This window comes from Trichosurus vulpecula, chromosome 5, assembly GCF_011100635.1.
Source record: "Trichosurus vulpecula isolate mTriVul1 chromosome 5, mTriVul1.pri, whole genome shotgun sequence".
NCBI lineage: Eukaryota > Metazoa > Chordata > Mammalia > Diprotodontia > Phalangeridae > Trichosurus > Trichosurus vulpecula.
The window spans coordinates 282,071,374-282,094,573 of record NC_050577.1 but is presented as its reverse complement, the minus strand read 5'-3'; the positions used below and the strand labels follow the sequence as shown (position 1 = coordinate 282,094,573).

Below are 23,200 nucleotides of genomic sequence, written 5' to 3'. Positions count from 1 at the left end.
GAGAGAGAGAGAGAGAGAGAGAGAGAGAGAGAGAGAGAGAGAGAGAGAGAGAGAGAGAGAAGGAATCAGATAAGCAGGATAGCTTTAAAAAGAAAAGCAAGATGTCCATAATAGAACTTTGCAGTTTCATATGCAACTTTCTCTGTCCTGCTGTGTATATAGAAGTACTCAATTTAGTTCATATTTAAGTTCAGATTGTTATTTAAAAGAAAAATATCCATTTCATTTACTTCAATATCCATTCAGTTTTGTAATTGAGCTCAACATGTTTATTTTTTCCAGTATATTTTTATTTCATAAAATATTTCCCAATTACCTGTAAAATTTTTTAACATTCATTTTTTTTGAATTTTGAGTTCCAAATTCTCTCCTTTCCTCCAGCCCCTTTCCCCTCCTTGAGAAGGCAAGCAATTTGATATCAATTATAAATGTGAAGTCATGCAAAATATTTCCATATTAGCTGTGTTACAGAAGAAAACACAGAACAACAACAAAAAAAAAACTAAACCAAACACCAAGAAAATAAAGAAAGTAAAAAACTGTGTTTCACTCTGCATTCAGAGTTCATCAGTTCTCTCTCTAGAGGTGGATAGTATTTTTCATCATGGGTCCTTTGGAATTGTTTTGGATCATTATCTTGATCAGAGTAGTCAAGGCTTTCATGGTTGATCATCATACAGTGTTGCTGTTATTGTGTACAATGTTCTCCTGGTTCTGTTCATTTAACTTTGAATCAGGTTGTATAAGTCTTTCTGAAATCAACCTTTTCATCATTTCTTATAGCATAGTAGTATTTCACTGCATTCATATACCATAGCTTGTTTGGTCATTTCCCAATTGTTGGGCATCCCCTGAATTTCCAATTCTTTACTATAACAACAATGTTGCTAGCAGCTGCTGTGGGGGGTGAAAGACCCAACAAGACCAGCAACAAGAGCACACAGAAGGGCTGCCAGCACAGGTTCTTTCATCTGCTTTTCTAAGGAAAGCAACTTTAAGGGGTTTACAACCTCACTTTAATGAAACATACATATATCATTCACTCAGTTCAGGAGGAAAAGCCAGCACCCTGAACTTCAGAGAGAATACAAACAGAAATTACAAACATACATTATATAAACAGAGCAAATAACACAAACCAGTCTATCCATAGTAATACATAGTTACCAGGAAAGCACCAACATCTGGGTTTCTTCAAAGCCGGGGGTGGGGGGAGCCTCAAGCAGCTACCCAAAATTTCATTTGGTCAAATCACACATCTTCCAGTGAGTGAGAGCCCCAAACAAAACGGTAACATCTGAGTTTATATTCCCTTCTTAGGAACCAGAAGACTTCACACCTAATCAGCGAAAGGGTGTGGGTCTGGGGCTTTGCATCTAGTAAGACTTAATCAAAGGCACTTGATTAATTTAGCATTCTAAAAGAGAAAACAAAAAAAGGTCCTACCTTAATTACCAATATATTTACTACTATTAATATTTTTGTACAATAAGGCCCTTTTCCCTTTTCTTTGATTTCTTTGAGATTAAGATGTAGTAGTGCTATTGCTGGATCAAAGGGTATGCACAGTTTTATTGCTCTTTGGTCATAGTTCCAAGTTGCTCTCAAGAACAAGTTCACAACTACATCAACAATGTATGTGTCCCAATTTTCCCACATCCCCTCCAACTTTTGTCATTTTCCTTTTCTGTCATGTTAGCCAATCTGACGGGTGTGAAGTGTTACCGGAGAGTTGTTTCAATTTGCATTTCTCTAATCAATAGTGATTTGGAGCATTTTTTTAATGGGACTACTGGTAACTTTAATTTCTTTTTCTGAAAATTTCCTGTTCACTTTCTTTGACCATTTATCTGTTGGAGAATGTGAGTTCATTATATTTCTAAAATGAATTCCATATAAAGGGCTATTTAGTTCTCTATGCTCAATCAGTACTTCTGGTATGTAAAAAAGCTTTTAGATCTACATAAAGATGTTATGTTATGGATATATATATATTAGTATGTATGTCTGAAAAGCATTTGACTCTCTGTTTTCATAGGCATATGAACAGGTTTTTGGTAATCTTAATTAGATCAAAGTAGCAACATTCTAAATAAAAGTGCATATTTTTGAGTAAAAACAGACTAAGCGAACTGATAGTATTCTTAAACAGAGCTATTCACCTGCTTTCCCCTTACTCCCTTTTTTTTTTCTTAGATCTGGAGTTGAAACTTTGCCCCATAATGCTAAGGTGCATTACAATTATGCTAATTTCTTGAAAGACCAAGGTCGTAATGGAGAAGCCATCTACCACTACAAGACTGCCCTCAAGTAAGTGCTATGGTATTCTTCACCCTTGTGCTGTCTAGGTTATCCTGATGGATAACGTGTTTTATTTTTTTATCCTGATTATTCTTTGTTAGAGATTTAATTTCTTGAAAAGAAATCCTTTTGACTTTGCATTTGAACCTGTTATTTCCTGCAGTAACTTGGGATTTTATTCAACTTTTTGTGCTTTCTTATAAAAGTTTCTAGTACTGTCTTCAAAGCCAGGAAGATCTGGTTTCAAGTCACTCCTCTGACAAATACTAGCTGTTTCACCCTAGACAAGTTTTTTAATTTCTCTCTGCTCTGGGCAACTTTTTAAGACTGTAAGTTGCAGAGAAGTGCTGATCTACATTGGTGAAGAGAGTTTCCTCACCAGGAAACCAGGTCTTATACCAGTGGTCCATAGATCTATCCACTATCCTTAAACATTTAAGCTATGAAATTGTTGAGGTTTAGGGGTTCTGGGACCCAAAAATAGTGGTCCGGACTGAATGAATTCTACCCAAGCTTTCTTTCAGCCAAAGAGAAAACAGAGCTTATTAAAACTCCTCCATATTGGTCAGACTCTTAAGAAATCTTATCATTGGCTACACCCTTAAGGAATCTGAGCATTTGTGATGCTTGTATTGATAAGCCAGGCAGAATGAATGGCACCTTAATGGAAACAAGATGGATCTATATACAGAAAGACTGAGGGAGGTGTGGCCAACTAGTCTGGGCTGACTAGAGGAGAGGTTTAGGGAGGGTCTTGATGGGAGTGGCCAGTATCTGGGGTCACTAGAGATCAGATGCCAGGAACTAAGAGAATGAGATTAAATGTGGGCAGGCTACCTGGAGATAACAGAGGGTGGGTGAGGCTAGGTTAAGGGTAACAGTGATTTGGGCATAATGATAATGGAAGGTTTATGGCCTCAGGTGAACACCAGATCTAGTGGGAAGAGTCAAGGAGAGTTCAAGGGGGTTCCCAGAGCCTGTATCTCTTCAAAATTGCACTAATTTAAGTGTATATTGGTAATAATAATAGCTTCTAACATTTATATGATGTTATGTGCCAGTTACTGTGCTAAGTGCTTTATAATTATTATCTCATTGGATCCTTATAACAACCTTGTGAGGTAGATGCTTTTATTATCCCCATTTTACAGATGAGGAAACTGAGGAAAACAGAGATTAAGAGACTTGCCCAAAGTCACGGGGCTAGTAAGTATCTGAGACCAGATTTGAATTCAGATCTTCCTGATTCCGAGACTGCCTAGCAGTAGATGGTTGTCAAAAAATGTTAGCAAATTCCTAGGACATTAATACTGATATGTAATTAATGAAATGTGTGTAATATGAAAACACTAAGCCTCTTGCAGCTTGGAAGATATTTATATGCAAGTATATTTCCACAGTGGAAAAAACTTAATACTTTTTTGGCTACATTGAAGAAAGAATCCAGTTGTAAAAATATAATTGTCATGTTGGAAATGTAATAGAAAAAATAAAACTTTTCAAATATATACACATCAGTATTCAAAATAAATAATGCTTCCCTCCAGGGGTGTGCTGGTAAGTATTTAACAACCAGTCCCCTTCCCCCAAAAGAACTGATGAGATTAACCAAAATGATGAGGTTAGGGAACTATATGGTTTAGGGGTACTCGAGACCCCAAAATGCTGATTCATCAAGTCCTGCCTAATGAATTCAACTAAAACCTTCTCAGCCAAAGAAAAACAAAGTTTATTAAAGATTCAGCATGTTAGGTAGACTCTTAGGGAGCCTGAGCATTTGTGATGCTAATGCCAGCAGGCCAGATTAATGTGAGCAGAACTAGATTGAATCTGAGTGCCTTCGTGGAGGCAGGATAAGACTTATATACAGAAAGATTGTGGGAGGAATTGAGGGATGGTCAAGTAGTCTGGGGTGACTAGAGGAGCAGTTTAGGGACGGTCTTGAGGAGGAGTCTAAGGAGGATCTTGATGGGACTGGGATGACTAGAGATCAAGACTCCAGGAGTGAGATTAAGGGTGGGAAATAGCTGAAGGCCACCTGGAGATAACAGACAATACAGGCTGTTTCAACAATTTGGCTAGCAGCTGCTGTGGCGGGTGTAAAACCAACAACAACCAGTTCACAGAATGCTGCAAGCCCAGTCTCTTTTGATCTGCTTTACTAAGGAAAGTTACGTTAAGGGGTTAACAATCTCAATTTAATCCAGCATACAAATATCATTCACTTAGTTCAAGGGAAAAAGCCAGCACCCTGAACTTCAGAGCAAATATAAACAAATTACAAACATCAACAGACCAAATATAATTCATAGTTACCAAGAGAACCATCAACATCTGAGTTCAGTGGGAAGGCCCTTACAGTGGCTGCCCAGAATCCCATACCTCCAGGAGTGAGAGCCTTAAGCAAATAACTCTGTTCTCTCTTTTTATACAGTTTCAGACCATCATCTAAGTGACCAGAACTTAGGCTCTTACTATTGGCTCTGGAATCGGCACCTCCCTTCATTGGCCCCACCTGGAGCCCCACCTTAGTTACCAATTCACACCCACATAGGCTTAGCACCTAATAGATACTGGTTTGGGGCCTGGGGTTCAGCACCTAGTAAGGCTCAATCAAAGATGCCCAAGTTAATTGATATTACACAGGCTTAGGCTAGTTTAAGGGTGTTATAAATATACTCGTGTTGTCTAGGAATAAACAGTACTCATTGGGAAGCCAGGAACAGTTTTAATTACATTTTATATTTATTCATTCTGAATAAATGGGTACATCCCCTGAACAGAGTACAAGGGAGTACAAGGACTCAGGCACAGACCAGTCCTTTTATTGACTCCCAATATGAATCTCCTGCCTGACTCTTCATTGGTCAGATGCCACCCCCTGACTGCCTATGTCATACCCTCCTCAAGCGGCTTATCAAGCATGTGTACAGGCCTCTAATCTTTCACCAGATTAGGACTGGTTCTGCTTTCAAATCTCTGGAAACAAAACTGCTTCCACCATTTCTCACAAGGGTAACTGGGATTTGGGCCTAGCAATAAAACAGAAGGCTTATGGCCTCAGGAGAAGGGCAGATCAAGTGGGAAGATTCAAGGAGCGTTCAAGGGGGTTCCCAGAGACTGTCAGAAAGATTGTGGGAGATGGTCAGAACCACTGTTTTAAGTTGCATTATTAACATTTTTCCCATTACTTTCTTTTTTTATTAAGATGTTTTTTTTTTTTTAGTTTACAACACTCAGTTCTGCATGATTTTGAGTTCCAGATTTTCTTCTCCCCACCCCCCTCCAAGACAGCATGGAATCCGATATATCTTCTACATATAATGTCGCATTAAACTTGTTTACATGATAGTCAAGTTGTAAAGAAGAATTATGACCAATGGAATGAATCATGAGAAAGAAGAAACAAAACCAAAAAAAAAAAACCAAGAGAAAAAAAAAAGAGAGCAAATAGTTTGCCTCAATCTGCATTTAGACTCCATAGTTCTTTCTCTGCATGTAGATAGCTCTCTCCATCATGAGTCCTTTGGAGTTGTCTTTGTACCTTGTACTGCTGATAAGAGCCAAGTCAATCAAAGTTAGTCATCACAGAATCCATGTATCTGTGGTTGTATATAATGTTCTCCTAGTTCTGCTCCGCTCACTCAGCATCATATCATGTAGGTCTTTCCAGGTTATTATGAAGTCCATATCTTCCCCATTTCTTATAGCACAATAGTATTCCATTAAATTCATATACCACAACTTGTTCAGCCATTCCCCAATTTAAGGGCATTCCCTTGATTTCCAGTTCTTTACTACTACAAAAAGAGCTGCTATAAATATTTTTGTACATATGGGTCCTTTTCCCACTTGTGTGATCTCTTTGGAATACAACCCTAGAAGTAGTATTGCTGGGTCAAAGGGTATGAACATTTTTATAGCCCTTTGGGCATAGTTCCAAATTGCACTCCAGAATGGCTGGATCAGTTCACAACTCCACCAGCAATGTAACAGTGTTCCAATTTTCCCACATCCTCTCCAACATTTATCATTTTTCTGTTTTGTCATGTTAGCCAATCTGACAGGAGAGATGTGGTACCTAAGAGTTGTTTTGATTTGCATTTCTCTGATCAGTAGCAATTTAGAGCATTTTTTCATATGCCTATAGATATCTAATTTCTTCCTCTGAAAACTGCCTGTTCATATCCTTTGACCATTTCTCAATTGAAGAATGACCTGTATTCCTATAAATTTGGCTCAGTTCCCTGTATATTTAGAGATGAGGTCTTTATCAGAGACACTAATTGTAAAGATTTTCTCCCACTGCTTTTCCCTCTTAATCTTTATAAGTCTAACCTCCAAATAAACAAGAAAGAAGTTAAGGAGGTGAATAGAATTTTAGAAAAGGCAGATATGATAGACCTCTGGAGAAAACTGAATGGGGATAAAAAGGAATATACTTTTTTCTCAGCAGTACATGGCACATACTCAAAAATTGACCATGTACTAGGGCATAAAAACCTCACAATCCAGTGCAGAAAGGCAGAAGTAGTCAAAGCATCCTTTCCAGATCATGATGCAATAAAAATTAAATGTAGTAAAGAACCATGGAAAAATAAGCTAAAAATTAATTGAAAACTGAATAACCCAGTTCTAAAGAATGAGTGAGCCAAAAGAACAAATCATAGAAACAATAACTTCATGCAAGAGAATGACAATAATGAGACAACATGCCAAAACTTATGGGATGCAGCAAAAGCAGTTCTTAGGGGAAGTTTTATATCTCTAAATGCTTACATGAATAAAATAGAGAAAAAGGAAATCAATGAATTGGGCATGCAACTGAAAAAGCTAGAAAAAGAACAAATTGAAAATCTCCAATTAAATACCAAATTAGAAATACTGAAAATCAAAAGAGAGATTAATAAAATTCAAATCAAGAAAACTATTAAATTAATAAATAAAACAAAGAGCTGGTTTTATGAAAAAAAAAAGCAAACAAACAAGATTGATAAACCTGTGGTCAATTTGATTAAAAAAAAGAAAGAAGAAAATTAAATTACCATTATCAAAAATGAAAAGAATGAATTCGCCTCCAATGAAGAGGAAATTAAAACAATAATTAGGAAATATTTTGCCCAATTGTATGCCCATAAATTTGACAAACTTAGGGATATGGATGAATATTTACAAAAATATAACTTGCCCAAGTTAACAGAAGAGAAAGAAAATACCTAAATAACCCCATCTCAGAAAATGAAATTGAGCAAGCCATCAATAAATTCCTTAGGAAAAAATCTCCAGGGCCAGATGGTTTTACATGTGAATTTTGTCAAACATTTAAAGAACAATTAATTCCAATACTTTACAGACTATTTGGGAAAATAGGTGAAGAAGGAGTCCTATGAAATTCTTTTTGTGACACAAATATGGTACTAATACCTAAACCAGGAAGAGTCAAAAGAGAGAAAGAAAATTATAGACCAATTTCCCTAATGAATATTGATGCAAAAATTTTAAATAAAATTTTAGCAAAAAGATTGCAGCAACTTATCACAAGAATAATACACTATGACCAGGTAGGATTTATTCCAGGAATGCAAGGCTGGTTCAATATTAGGAAAACTATCAGCATAATTGATCATATCAACAACAAAACCAGCAGAAACCATATGATCATCTCAATAGATGCAGAAAAAGCCTGTGACAAAATACAACACTCATTCCTATTAAAAACACTAGAAAACATAGGAATAAATGGAGCCTTCCTTAAAATTATAAATAGCATCTACCTAAAACCATCAACAAGCATTATTTGTAATGGGGATAAACTAGATGCATTCCCAATAAGATCAGGGGTGAAAGAAGGATGTCTGTTATCACCACTATTATTCAATTTGGTACTAGAAATGTTAGCTGTAGCAATAAGAAAAGAAAAAGAAATAGAAGGAATTAGAATAGGCAAAGAAGAAACTAAATTATCACTTTTTGCAGGTGATATGATGATTTATTTAGAGAATCAAGTAAAAAACTACTTGAAATAATAAATAAATTTAGCAAAGTTGCAGGATATAAAATAAACCCACATAAATCCCCAGCATTCCTATACATTACTAACAAAGCCTGACAGCAAGAGATAGAAAGAGAAATTCCATTTAAAGTTATTGTAGACACTATAAAATATTTGGGAGTCTACCTGCCAAGACAAACCCAGGGCCTATATGAACATAATTATGAAACACTTTTCACACAAATAAAGTCAGATCTAAATAAATAGAAAAATATCAGTTGCTCATGGTTAGGCTGAGCTGATATAATAAAAATGACAATTTTACGTAAATTAATTTGCTTATTCAGTGCCATACCAATCGAACTACCAAAAAGTTATTTTACAGAACTGGATAAAATAATAACAAAATTCATCTGGAAGAACAAGAGGTCTGGAATATATAGGGAATTAATGAAAAGAAATGCTAGGGAAGGTGGCCTAGCCATACCAGATATTAAATTGTACTATAAAGCAGCAGTCATCAAAACTAAGAAACAGAGGCATGGATCAGTGGAATAGGTTAGGTACATAAGACACAGGAGTCAACAACTATAGCAATCTACTCTGATAAGCCCAAAGAATCCAGCTTCTGGGCTAAGAATTCACTATTTCAGAAAAACTACTGGGAAAATTGGAAAATGGTAGGGCAGAAACTGGGCATAGACCAATATCTTATACCATATACCAAAATAAAGTCAAAATGGGTTCATGATTTAGGAATAAAGGCTGAAACTATAAGCAATTTGGGTGAGCAAGGAATAGTTTACCTATCAGATTTATGGGAAAGCAAAGAATTCATGATACAACAAGAGACAGAGAGCATTACAAAATGCAAAATGGATAATTTTTGATTATGTTAAATTGAAAAGTTTTTATGTTAAAAAAAAAGCCAACCCATTACTTTCTTAAGGCTAGACAGTCAACAGAGCCAATCAAGTCCTAATTTGTAGAATTTGTCAATTTCTGAGGTGTAAATAAATGCTCACGATGAAAATTTAACAGTAAGCTCTCATAATCTGCTATGAGGTGGCTCCAGGACACATCTGCCACCTTCCTTTTTACCACAAGCCCTGCCAGCCGTGGATATGTTTGTTTCTGCATGGAAGGAAAGCAAAAAAGTGAAGCAAAGAATGACCCATACTTATTTAGGATCAGTCACAGGTAGCTTTGCTGGGGTTTAGACTGTGGGAGCCCCCTGGCACTCTCCTTAAATCTTCCCACTTGATCTGGCCTTTGCCTGAGGCCATGAGGCTCAGGCCCAAATCTCTCCCTACCCTAGCCCTCTATTGTCCAGCTGCTTCCCACCCTTGATCCTATCAAAATCTCATTCTCTTGGTTCCTGCAGTCTGACCTGTAGCTACCCCAGTCCCATCAAGATCCTCCTTAAAATCCTCCTCAAGACCCTCCCTAAACTCCTCTTCTAGTCACCCCAGACTACTTGACTACCCCTAGATCCCTCCCACAATCTTTCTGTATTTAAGTTTCATCTTGCCTCCATGAAGGCCCTCAGATTCAGTGTAGGGCAGTTTGTTTTACTTTGGCTGAGTAGGCTTGAGTCAAATTCATTTGGCAGGATTCAGTCTGTTGGTATTTTGGGGTCTCAAGCACCCCTAAAAACATATAGTTCCCTAACCTCATCAGCTTTTTTTTTAATCTTACCTATCTTCTAATCTTACCTATTAAGGTATGTAGGTGGCTTATTAGATAGAACACTGGATTCGGAGTCAGGAAGATCTGAGTTCAAATTTGACCTAATACTTACTTATTAGCTGTTTGACCCTGGACAAGTCACTTCACCTGTTTGTCTCTGTTTCCTCAACTGTAAAATAGGAATAGTAATAGCACCTACCTTGGGAGGTTGTGAGGATAAAGTAAAATAGTATTTGTAAGATGCATTTGCAAACCTTAAAGTATTGTATAAATGCCAGGTGTTATTATTTTAAATATTCTAATAATTATTATTGATATATACATATATAGTACTTTAACATTTAGAAAACACTAGCTACATCATCTGATTTGATCACAGCCATTCTTAAAAGGTTCCAGGTATGAAGGAATCCAGAAACCCTAATTAATTTGTGTTCATAAATTAATCTAGTTTTTGCTTCCAACAGTTGCAAGCACATAAGGTAAAACAAGTCTTCTCTTAAGGTGTATTCCCTGCTGCTCAAGCAACAGGTTTCAATGTCCATTCTCACTGCTGTTTCTACAAGACTTCTGATTCCTATGGATATAGAATGCTGTCTTTCACAATGATTGGCCTATATTTGATCTCATATACTGTGCCATTCCCCTTTCAGAAATACATGCCAAGAGAATAGGAGGCAGAATGGTATAGTAAGAAATATACTAGACTAGGTATTGGGAGAACTGAGTTCCAGAGCAGGCTCTGCAACTAACTTGTTGCATGATACTGGGCAAATCATGTTTCCTCTTTGGACCTCAGTTTTCTCTTCTGCAAAATAGGAACATAAGAGTCAGAAGTAGAACGGATGTTTGAGGCCATCTAGTTCAACTTACTTATTTTACAGATGAGGAAACTGAGCCCTGGAGTGGTTACACATGTAATAAATAACAGAACCATTATTCAAACTTGGGACCTCTGGTTCCAAATGCAGTGCTCTTTCCAAAGCAAATATTTATTAATGGCCTATGATGGGTACATTATAAATTCATGTTATTCATCTTCAGCCAGTCCTTTGCTGCAATAAGGCATTATTCTTCCCTAATTGAGTCCCATGAAAGATTTTATAAATCTTCTCTATTCAAGCTTCCCCTACCTCTACTCTACCAACCCTCAAGTAAGGACCTTATCATTTATTGTAATGGGAAAATTAAAACCATTTGACATGAGCTTCTTCTCATTTCTTCATCTCAAAAACCTTTGACATCATTCTCTCTTTTCTCCTACTTTCCCTTAGTTCCTGACAACAATATGGCCCTTGTTGGCCAAGCCAACCCCTCCACTTATACTCTTAACATCATTCTCCACTGTCTTCTCCACCAGATTGCAACTTCAATCATCCCCCTTCTCTCTAATTTTTGGCCTATCTACTGGTTCCTTCCCTTATTGTCTTCTAACATATCCAAGTCTACTTAAAAAAAAACCCACAACCCTTCACTAGTCCCTCACACCCCTCAAGCTATCATTCTCTCTTCCCCCCTTCATAACCATACTCCTAGAAAAGACTATCTACATTTGTTGGCCTCACCTCATCTCCTCTCGTTGCATTATGGTTTGCAGTATCATAATTCTATGGAAACCACTGCCCCCAGATTTACAAATAATTTCTTTTTTTTTCTCTTTTTTTTTATTTAATATATTTACTTTTCAGCATTGATTTTCACAAGAGTTTGAATTACAAATTTTCTCCCCATTTCTACCCTCCCCCCCACTCCAAGATGGTGTATATTCTGGTGGCCCTGTTCCTCAGTCAGCCCTCCCTTCTGTCACCCCACTCCCCTCCCATCCCCTTTTCCCTTCCTTTCTTGTAGGGCAAGATAAATTTCTACCCCCCATTGCCTGTGTATCTTATTTTCTAGTTGCATGCAAAAATTTGTTTTTTGTTTTTGAACATCTGTTTTTAAAACTTTGAGTTCCAAATTCTCTCCCCTCCTCCCTCCCCACCCACCCTCCCTAAGAAGGCAAGCAATTCAACATAGGCCACATGTGAATCATTATGTAAAACCCTTCCACAATACTCATGTTGTGAAAGACTAACTATGTTTTGCTCTTTACTAACCTATCCCCCTTTATTGAATATATATGCATATTCCCTTCAGCTACCCTAACACTGAGGTCTCATGAATCATACACATCATCTTTCCATGTAGGAATGTAAACAAAACAGTTCAACTTTAGTAAGTCCCTTCCAATTTCTTTTTCTTGATTACCTTTTCATGCTTCTCTTGGTTCTTGGGTTTGAAAGTCAAATTTTCTATTCAGCTCTGGTCTTTTCACTGAGAAAGCTTGAAAGTCCTCTATTTTATTGAAAGTCCATATTTTGCCTTGGAGCATGATACTCAGTTTTGCTGGGTAGGTGATTCTTGGTTTTAATCCTAGCTCCATTGACCTCCAGAATATCATATTTCAAGCCCTTCAATCTCTTAATGTAGAAGCTGCTAGATCTTGGATTATTCTGATTGTGTTTCCACAATACTCAAATTGTTTCTTTCTGGCTGCTTGCAATATTTCCTGCTTGATCTTGGAGCTCTGGAATTTGGTGACAATATTCCCAGGAGATTTCTTTTTGGGATCTATTTGAGGAGGCAATCTGTGGATTCTTTCAATTTCTATTTTGCCCTGTGGCTCTAGAATATCAGGGCAGTTCTCCTTGATAATTTCTGGAAAGATGATATCTAGGTTCTTTTTTTGATCATGGCTTTCAGGTAGTCCAATAATTTTTAAATTATCTATCCTGGATCTGTTTTCCAGGTCAGTGGTTTTTCTGATGAGATATTTCACATTGTCTTCCATTTTTTTCATTCCTTTGGTTCTGTTTTATAATATCTTGATTTCTCATCAAGTCACTAGCTTCCACTTGCTCCAATCTCATTTTTAAGGTAGTATTTTCTTCAGTGGTCTTTTGGACCTCCTTTTCCATTTGGTTAATTCTGTCTTTCAAGGCATTCTTCTCCTCATTGGCTTTTTTGAGCTCTTTTGCCATTTGAGTTGGTCTATTTTTTAAGGTTTTGTTTTCTTCAGTGTATTTTTCAGTATTTTTTTGTGTTTCCTTTAGCAAGTCATTGACTTGTTTTTCATGGTTTTCTTGCATCCTTCTCATTTCTCTTCCCAATTTTTCCTCTACTTCTCTAACTTGCTTTTCCAATTCCTTTTTGAGCTCTTCCATGGCCTGAGACCAGTTCATGTTTTTCTTGGAGGCTTTTGTTGTAGGCTTTGTTGACTTCTTCTGGCTGTATGTTTTGGTCTTCTTTGTCACCAAAGAAAGATTCCAAAGTCTGAGAGTGAATCTGGGTGTGTTTTCACTGTCTGGCCATATTCCCAGCCAACTAACTTGACCCTTGAGTTTTTCAGTGGAGTATGACTGCTTGTAGAGTTAAAAGAACTATGTTGCAAGCCTTGGAGGATGTGCCAGCTCTGCCACACCAGCATTCCTCCTTCCCCAAGAACCCCCAACCCGGACTGGACTTAGATCTTCAGCAGGCTCTTCACTCCTGCTCTGATCTGCCACTTAATTCCTCCCACCAGGTGGGCCTGGGGCCAGAAGCAACTGCAGCTGTAGTTCTGTAGCTGCCCCACCTCCGCTGCCCCCGGGGCGGTGGCTGAACTGTGAACTCCTTTTTTTTCACTCTGTCCCCCGCAGCTTTTCCCACTAACCTTCTCTGTTGTCTTTGGTGTTTGTGGGTTGAGAAGTCTGGTAACTGCCACAGCTCACTGATTCAGGGCTCTAGGGCACGTTCTGCCCAGCTCCTGGTCTGGTTGGTCCATGCTGCCCACGCTGGGCCCTTCTCCGCTCCGCTCCCTGCTCCATGAGGGATAGACCTCACCCAGAGACCATCCAGGCTATCCTGGGCTGGAGCCCTGCTTCCCTCTGCTATTTTGTGGGTTCTGCAGTTCTAGAATTGGTTCAGAGGCATTTTTTATAGGTTTTTGGAGGGACTCAGCAAGGAGTTCACCCTAGTCCCTGCTTTCCAGCCGCCATCTTGGCTCCGCCCCTCCTACAAATAATTTCTTAACAGCTATATCTGATGATATTTTATTAGTCCTCATTGTTCTTTATATGCTCCATTTGAAACTTTTGTCCACTCTTTCCTCTCTGGGCTTTGTTACACCACACTCTTCTGTCTGTCTCTCTTGTTCACCCAGAGTCTTAGGTACTGAAGTCTACCATCTCCCCAACAGGAGATTTTTAGCCTCTGGAATGAAAAATAAAGCATCTTTAGAATAAACAACAGAGTTAAACTAGATGGCCACTAGGATGTCTTCCAGCTCTTTAATTCTGTGATTCTGGACCTTTCCAACCAACTAATATTTTTAGGCTTAGTCTTTTTTTTAACTCCACCTTTGAACAGTGGAACCTTATTTCACTGCAGAAGACCTCACTCTAACTTAAGATGATTTTAATTTTAATCTCTGAAAGCTAAACTATAAACTAGGCAGTGGGCATTTGCCTAATGACTAGTAGACTAATAAATACCTTTGGGATAATGTATCAGTAAGGCAAGGTTCATGATCTCAAGGATGACCATGAACATACCTGTATGATTTGGAATCACAAAGTATGAAAAACTCTCTAGGTGGAAGGCAGAGGATATATAACCATTTATTTATTTAGAACCAGAGGATCCAATCCCAAGACCAATAACTCCAATTCAACGTAGCAGCAATTATATTCCAAAACCAGTAAGCCCACCTCAATGTAGCAACAAGGAATTTATAACACACTATTATAGCAAGGAACCAAGTCATCATGTAACCTTTCCCCCTGCTAGGGCCTTCCTGTAAACAATCACTCAGGACTCCTAACTGCTTGCCTAAGTCCTGTCCTCTCCCACAATTCTGAAAGCCCTTGCAGTTCTCAGAGTTCTCGCAGTCTTCTGGATTCTCAGCTGTCCAATCTCTCAATGCTGTAGATTCTCAGTTGTTTGATCTCCACAACTCTCTGGTCTGCACTTTCCACTCTGCATTCTCTCTCAACAGACACTGGCTCTCTCAGTGTCTGCTCTTCAAACTCTCTCTTAATGTTTCCTGCCTCAATGTCTTCTTGATGTCTGCTTCTCAATTCTGCTGCTCTCACTCTCTGGGCTCTCCTTATATACAGTTCTAGCTGGCATCTGATTGGCTAGAACTCAGTGCATATACAATTGACTGTGGTCTTAGCACCTCTCCTTGGGGCCCTGAGGGCTTCACACCTCTCATGACCTAATTAGCAAAAGGTGTGGGCCTGGGGTGTAAAGGGTATAAGTAAAGGATGTAAGTAAAGGCCCTATTGAATGGGTGAGGAAGATCTTTAATCACATTGACACCATAGATAAAGTTCACCAGGTTTTGAACCTGTTTACCCAGGTAGCTGTGTGGATGAGAAACATAAAAATAATGCCAAGCCCACTGGGCAAGATCATTTTCTTTTCTGCTAGACCAGCCCCATTCCTAACTCTTTAATATGAAGCCCTCTTATATTCTAGTAAAAGCCTGAAAGGCATTTTACAGAAAATTCTTACATAAACTTGCACAATAATGGTCAGAATGCAATTGGAATAAAAATTGCAAGCCAGTTTTACAGGCTTTAAAAAAAAAACTTCATCAATAGCACCCAATATTTATTGAACATCTGTTATGCTAATCTATTATAATTTGTTTCTGTTGATGGATTGAGATCTGTGTTAATAAAAATAGTATTCACCCAAGCAGAAATATGTGTCTTTGAAATGTAAATTGATAAGGATGATTATTTTGTAGAAATTTCATAGTTCATTAAGCCAAAGCAATTAAATAAAAGTCTGTGTTGTATAGTGGATAGAAGGTAAGCCTTTGTGTCAGGAAGATCTGGGTCCAAGTGCTTCTTTTGATACACATTAGCTATATAACCAATGGCAAGTCACCATTTTCCCCATGCAATTCTTTAAGATTAGAAGGTTTTGATCTGCATATCAGTACAAGGAATTCTCACCCTTGTAAATCTCCCAATGAAATCATAGGTCTGGCCTAAAAAAAGAAAAGAAGAGAAGTATCTGTACATATTAATTCTTGTACAATTAAAGTATTCCATATTGGTTTTTAGTATAATTGCTTAGCAATATATTAGGATAAACTAGGTGATATAATCATGCAAATGTAAGAAAGTGAACTAAAATTAATCTAAGACACTAGCCAAGTTAGCATCATGTAATCAGCTACTTTTCCTGTGGCTATAACAGGTGTGCTACCCTGTTATCTTGATTAAAGACTCTTTATTCCTCAACTCATGATTCTGATTTATTTCAGGACTTGACAGTATAAACCTGTCTTGTTTCTATGTGCTTTTTTAAAAAATTGTTTCAGTGACCTTTTTTTGTTACTACTATAAAAACAAAACAAAAACAAAGAGGGAAAAAGTCTTTGTAACATATAAGCATGGCAGTGCAACAAATCCACTCAGTTACTGTTGAGGTTCAGGGATGCTGGGACCCCAAAATAAAGATGTGCCAGGTCCTGCTCAGATGAATTCAATCTAAGCCTTCTTTCAGCCAAAGTAAAACAAAGTTTATTAAAGATTCAGTATGTTGGGTAGACTCTTAAGGAGCCTAAGTGCTTGTATTGCTAATGCCAGAGGGCCAGATTGAACCTTGAGCCTTTGTAATGCTAATGTAAGCAGGCTAGATAAAATCTGAGCACTTTCTTGGAAACAAGATGGATCTTATATACAAAACAACTGAGGGAAGAATCCAGGGGTGGCCAAGTAGTCTGGGGGTTCCAGGGATGGTCTTGTTGGGAGTGGTCAGTAGCCTGGAGTAACTAGAGGTCAAATCTTGGGAAGATCTTGATGGGAATGACCAGTATCCTAGGGTGAATAGAGGTAGGATCTTTATGGGAATGACCAGCACTATGGTGTAACTAGTGGTCAAATCTAGAGAGGATCTTGATGGGAGTGGCCAATAGCCTGGAGAATGGGATTAAGGATGGGGAGTACCAGAACAGAGATTTGGATTTGGTGATAATGAAGGGTTTATGGCCTCAAGGAAACACCAGATCAAGTGGGGAAATCCAAGGAGATTTCAAGGTGGGGTTTTCCAGGACCCTTTAGACAAATGGGACCTCAGCTCTTTTGGGATAAGGGACAAAGGTCTCAGCTTGGGCCCGTACCCCATCATTACCATGCTCAAAAATGTATATTATTGTCTATATCTTGAACCCATCTCTCTTGTAGAAGGTGAACATGATTCACCATAGGTCCTCTCGGGGCATGTTTGGTCATGGCTTTTAATCAGAGTTTTTATGTCTTTCAAAGCTGGTTTTCTGTACAACATTGTTGTCCTTGAATAAATTGCTCTGGTTCTGCTCACTTCATTCTGCATCAGTTCATATTATCTAGGATTCTCCAAAATTATCTCATCATTTTTTTCTGATGCAATAATATTCCATTATATCACTATACCACAGTTTTTCCAGTCATTTCCCAAATGATAGGCACCTTCTTAGTTTCCATTTCTTTGTTTTTCTTTTCTCTTTTAATCCCCTCCTTCAGGATCAGGAAGTTTGTTGTGCTTATAACTATTCCCTCTCCACTATTAGCCTCCTTCTTAACTTACCTTCCCCGTCCCAACCTGTCTCCCTATTGAATTTATTGTATAAAATTTTCATTTCCATATGTTCAACCTTCTTTTGCCAGTCAAGACAAGATTGAGGTTCATCTAATGCTCCCTTCCCCACTCCACCTCCATGTTATTTACACCAATTATGAGGAATAGCAAGTTTCACTCCCTTCTTCCTTCTTTTTACATTAGTTTCTTTCCCCTCTTAAAAATCAGTGCCTGCCCTGGGCCCTCTTTTTTTCTTATTTAACTCTTTCAATCCTCTTTGATGTCATTAAGTTTCTGAAGGTAGATATTTCTTTTCCTTTTATTAGGACGTATACATCATCCTCCTGGTTCTTCTAACCAATAAATTTATAGCTCCATCTAACCAATAATTTACTGCTAGCCAATACATTTACTTTTCTAGTTTTCTCTTGTGTGGGGTAGCGAGACCACCTGAGTGCCCCAATAATTCACAGAGGCTTCTCAGGTAGGGACAGAAAAGGAATTAATTTTATTTTACAAATCTTGAGAGATTTGGGCGTCACCTCCACTAGGACAGACTAGTGGAAGGAGGCCAAACTACAAAAGCCAAGAGACCAATGTATATCCTAATGCAAAAAGATTCCCGTCGACCACTATCCCTCCTCTCCATTGGCTGGGAGGCAGGCTTACAATCTAGGCATGAAAAGCTAGACAAAGAACTAGGAAATCAAACACAGCCAATCCAAATCACATCTCCTTATTTAGCAACTAGATGCTGATGTGGCAATAACATGGCTAAGGTAAAGAGGAGGAATGATGAAAAAGGGAGGGGAGGGGCTTCCAGGAGCAGGGAAGAACAATCAGTGTGTGGTTCTTTTGTCTGTCTTTGGTAACCACCCTGTGACTAGCAACAAGGGAGAGAGGGAGAGGCACTTATTGCCCCAGGCCCTGAACTCCTGAAAGTTAGGTAATCACATTCCTACAAGGTCAAATCTTGAGTCGATTCCATCCTCTCATTGCTCCTACTTATTCCAGAAATAAAAAGGTGCTTTTTATATTTTCTCTCTCTGTGAAGTCTTCACAAGAATTATCCCCTACTCATTCTTGACTCTCGAGCATATCTTTCAGAGTTCGTACTTAGTTCTGACTTTTGCTTTTATTTTATATGATCTTTATTTTATTAAAGTTCCATTTTTCCCTGTAGTCTTACATTCATTTTTGCAGAGTCAGTCATTTTGGGTTAAAAATCCATATCATTTGCTTTTGAAAATATTGAATTCCAAGATCTCTTGTTTATAGTAGAAACTATTAGTCTCACATGATTCTGATTGTGGTTCCTTGGAACCTGAATTTCTTTCTGGCTGTTTGCACTATTTTTTCTTTGATATAGGAGCTCTGTATTTTATTTATGACATTCCTGGACTTTTCCCTTTGGAATTTCTTTCAAGAATTGGATTCTTTCAAGAATGCATTTTCTGTCTTTACTTAGCCCTTTAGTTCTAATAGATCCTAGCACTTTTCATTTGTAAAGATATTGAAATAGGATTGTTAACAGGATTTTTACTGAACCAGTCTCTAATCTGAGAATGCTTGGAGCCACACAAAGCAGGCCTGGAGATGGGAGTGCCAGTAATCAAGTAGTTTGTTTAATCAGTTTCAAAGTGAAGAATGTTCTCTTAGCTGAAGTAAAAGCACAGGTTATATACTTAAATCACAAGTAGGGCAGGATGGGGAAGGTGGTTTACAAATAATTGTTTAATGGTTTTCCAAAAGAAACCCACAAGTCCCACAGTAAGACAATTCTAGAGTCAAGTCTTTGAGGGTTGTGGCTACCTCCCCTTGAGTACAGAACCAGAGTTCTGTGACTGGAACAGGTTCTACAATCTTTAATTCACTTCACTTAAGGTCCATTGATTGAGAGTGTTGTCAGAGTTTTGAAGAGAGGTAGCTCTTGAGAAAACTAAATTATTAGTATATTCATTACATGTATCATATCGATTAATACCAAAATTGTAAATTCCTTTCTCAGACTCAAGCTAATTTTTTTTTAAATAATGATTTTCAGGTCAGTTTTTGATATCCAATGTCTTTCATTTTGCTTTTTTTTCCCTTCTTTTAATTTTGTTCTAATTGTTCTTGCTCTCTCTTGGAATGTTTTATTTTTGATTAATTTATTCTAGTTTTCCAGGAGTCTTTACTTGGGTAAGGTTTACTAGTTTCTTCTCTAAAACTATTCTCTTCCAATTCCTTCCTCCAGAGCTTTTCTTTCTGTTTTTTTTTCTTTCATGCTTCATTTCTCCTAGGTATTAACTCAGTCCTTGGGGAAAGTCTTTTTTTCCTCTGAGTCTCTTCTTGAAATTGTTATGGCATTATAATTCCTTCTAGTCTGGATTTTGGGAGTATTTCTGGGTCTCTAATAATTTTTTTATAGTGGTAGATGTCTTCTTGGTTCACTCAATTTCCTCTCCAACACATAGTAATAATACGCAGGTTACAGTTATAAGTCAGATACCTTCCCAGTAGTCCAGTCTGCATTCAGGGGTTCAGAACAACATTAGAACTTATTAGAACAACAAATGAGTGTAGCTGATTGCCTCTTCTATTTAAATTTATTTGAATATTTTTAGTAGTATATAATTCAGATATTAGTTTTAAGATTCTAGCTATTTGCTCATTTTTATGTTTTTCTACTTGATTGTTACTAAAACTGGAAGTAGAAAATAAATATCTGACCTTTGTCATAGAGGATCACAAATAAAATAAAGAAAATCAGGCAAACAAATTAGGGTGTATACACTGTGACAGGAAGGTACAAACTAGTGCATGTGATCTGATAAGAAATTCCTCAGACAATGAAAAGTTGGCAACACCCTTGACTTTGAGCACTTCGGTTTGTGTCAGATCAAAAGGAAATGACTCTGAAAGCAAGCATAAAACTAAATTTTGGCTTTATTAACTGCATCTTTACTTAAGTCCTTCTATTATGACCACAATTTACTGCTATTGCACTTAATCTATGGAATATTAATTGAAGGCTTCAGCTTAAGAATAGTGAAATAGAGAGGATTCTGGTAAGATGGTAGAATAGGTCAGAAAATTCCAGGCTCTCAAGATTTTCCCCCACAAAAGAGTTAAAATAGCACCTTAGGGTGAACAATGTGTGGGTAGAGACAAAGAAGAATAGGGGCACAACCAGGATCTTTCTGGGACAATTTGAGAAAATCTAAAGAAAAATCCAAGATCCAAGATCCCTGCAAGGAATAAAGACCTCCAGGTTAGGTTCCATTTTAACCACAGGCAAAGTCTTTTAAACAACTAGGGGCAAGCCCTGGGTTTAGTTAGTTTGAGAGGCTGCCTCAACTCCAGCCTCTGGAACTCTTCATATCAGAATAGTGAGGGGAGCTGGGCGTTTGAGCCCAGGAAGATTGAGGGAACCTCTCCTGACAAGGAATACCAGACCCAGTTGTGCTGTGAAGAGCAGCTGGGCAAGAAGAAACCACCACAGACCAGCTGAGTGCAGAAGCAGTAGGGCAGAAAACCCCTGGCTGTGGGTACTTACAGGAAGTTGGAGATTTGGCTTTGGTTCCAGGCTAGAAGGGAGAACTGAAGACCTGGGGCAAGAGGCACCATTTCCCATACCCCAGGGCTAGAGGTGATTACAAAAATCAAGCTATTACCACAAAAAATGCACAGGCAAAGGAGAAAGAATCCAACCATAGAAGCCTATTATGGGAATAGAGATGGCCAGCGTTCATCTTCAGAGGAGGATATTGAAGTAAAGAAAGCCCCAAAGAGACATTGTCAAATGGTCACTTGCTGTTTCAACAATCTGGCTAGCAGCTGCTGTTGTGGGGGGTCAACAACAACCAGCTCACAGAACACTGCAAAAGCCCAGGTTCTTTTGATCTGCTTTACTAAGGAAAGCAACATTATGGGGTTGATAAATTTACTTTAATCCAGCATACAAATACCATTCACTTAGTTCAGGGAAAAAAGCCAGCACCCTGAAATTCAGAGCAAATACAAACAAGTTATAAACATCGACAGACAGACCAAATACCATTCATAGTTACCAACATCCAAGTTCAGCCCAGGAGCTCATAACAAGGACTGGTCCAGAGTCATGCCAGCCACCACAGCTGTGGGTCAGATCTCCAGAAAAAGAGAAAGCCAACCCTGGTTTTATACCTTTTTCAGGCTCAAGGGTGAGTCACGCATGCAACTCACCCACATGACCTAAAATCGTCACAAAGATGCGACTTAAACCCACGTGGTCTAAAAGCCTCTGATGTCCCAAACATGTCACTCAAACCCATGTAAACTAGGCTTTCCCTTGAGGCAAAGAGGTCATCAAGGACTCCTAATGTGATCAAGGAAATAAAGGCCAAACTCTTCAAGGGCACTTGGTTGAGCTAAGTGCTAAGAGCCCATTTTGATTGCCAACACACTTGCCCAAAAAGAATTTATAGATCTTAAAAAAGATTTTAAAAATCTAATGACAGAGATGGAGGAAAAACAAAAAAAAATAAAAACAATCGAAGAAAAACAAGAAGGTTATGAAAGGAAAGTCAACCAATTAGAAAAGGAGATCCAGAATCTCAAGGAGGAAAATGACACCTTGAAAATTAGAATTGGGCAAAGTGAATCCAGCAAAATTATAAGAGATCAAGAAATAATTAAACAAAACATGAATAATTAAAAAATAGAAGAGAAAGTGAAACATCTGTGTTGGTAAACAAAATGGGCTCTTAGCAGTCAGTTCAACCAAGTGCCTCTGAAGAGTTTGGCCTTTGTTTCCTTGATTAGACTGAGAGTCCTTGGTGACCTCCTTGCCTCAGGGGAGGGCCTCGTTTACACATGAGTTTAAGTGACACATTTGGGACATCAGAGGCTTTTAGACCACGTGGGTTTAAGTTGCCTCTTTGTTACAATTTTAGGTCACGTTGGTGAGTTGCATGTGTGACTCACCCTTGACCCTGAAAAAGAGATAAAACCAGGGGTTGGCTTTCTATTTTTTGGAGCTCTTACCCACAGCCATGGTGGCGCACATGACTCTGGGTCAGCCCTTGTTATGAGTTCCCAGGCTGAACCTAGTTGTTGGTAACTATGAATTGTATTTGGTCTGTCTGTCAATGTTTGTAACTTGTTTGTATTTGCTCTGAAGTTCAGGGTGCTGGCTTTTTCCCCTGAACTAAGTGAGTGATGTCTGTATGCTGAATTAAAGTAAGCTTTTAAACCCCTTACCGTTGCTTTTCTTAGTAAAGCAGATCAAAAGAACCTGGGCTTTTGCAGTGTGCTGATAGCATTCTTGCTGTTGGGCTTGTGTTGGTCTTTCACCTCCACAGCAGCTGCTAGCTGGATTGTTGAAACAACATCTTATAAGAAAAACAACAGATTTGGAGAATAGATCAAGAAGAGAAAATATAAAAATAATTGGAGTAACTGAAAGTTATGATCAAAAAAAGAATCTTGATACAATAATACAAGAAATAAATAAAGAAAATTGTCTTGAAGCATTAGAACAAGACAGGAAAGTATAAATAGAAAAAATCCATCAAACACCACTTAAAATAGATTCTATGAGGAAAACTCATAGGAATATCGTAGTCAAGTCCCAAAACCCCCAGCTCAAGGATAAAATATTAA

At 38.1% G+C, this 23,200-nt stretch overlaps 1 protein-coding gene across 2 annotated transcripts in view; it reads left to right on the top strand.

The window, feature by feature from the left end:
• Positions 1 to 23,200, top strand: part of TMTC1 (transmembrane O-mannosyltransferase targeting cadherins 1) — a 404,339-nt gene that overhangs the window by 283,462 nt on the left and 97,677 nt on the right. For both annotated transcript variants that reach the window (XM_036761095.1, XM_036761094.1), the window contains one exon: positions 2,197 to 2,310. In XM_036761095.1, the coding sequence (XP_036616990.1) occupies positions 2,197 to 2,310 (114 nt within the window). The remainder of the gene's footprint in view (positions 1 to 2,196; positions 2,311 to 23,200) is intronic.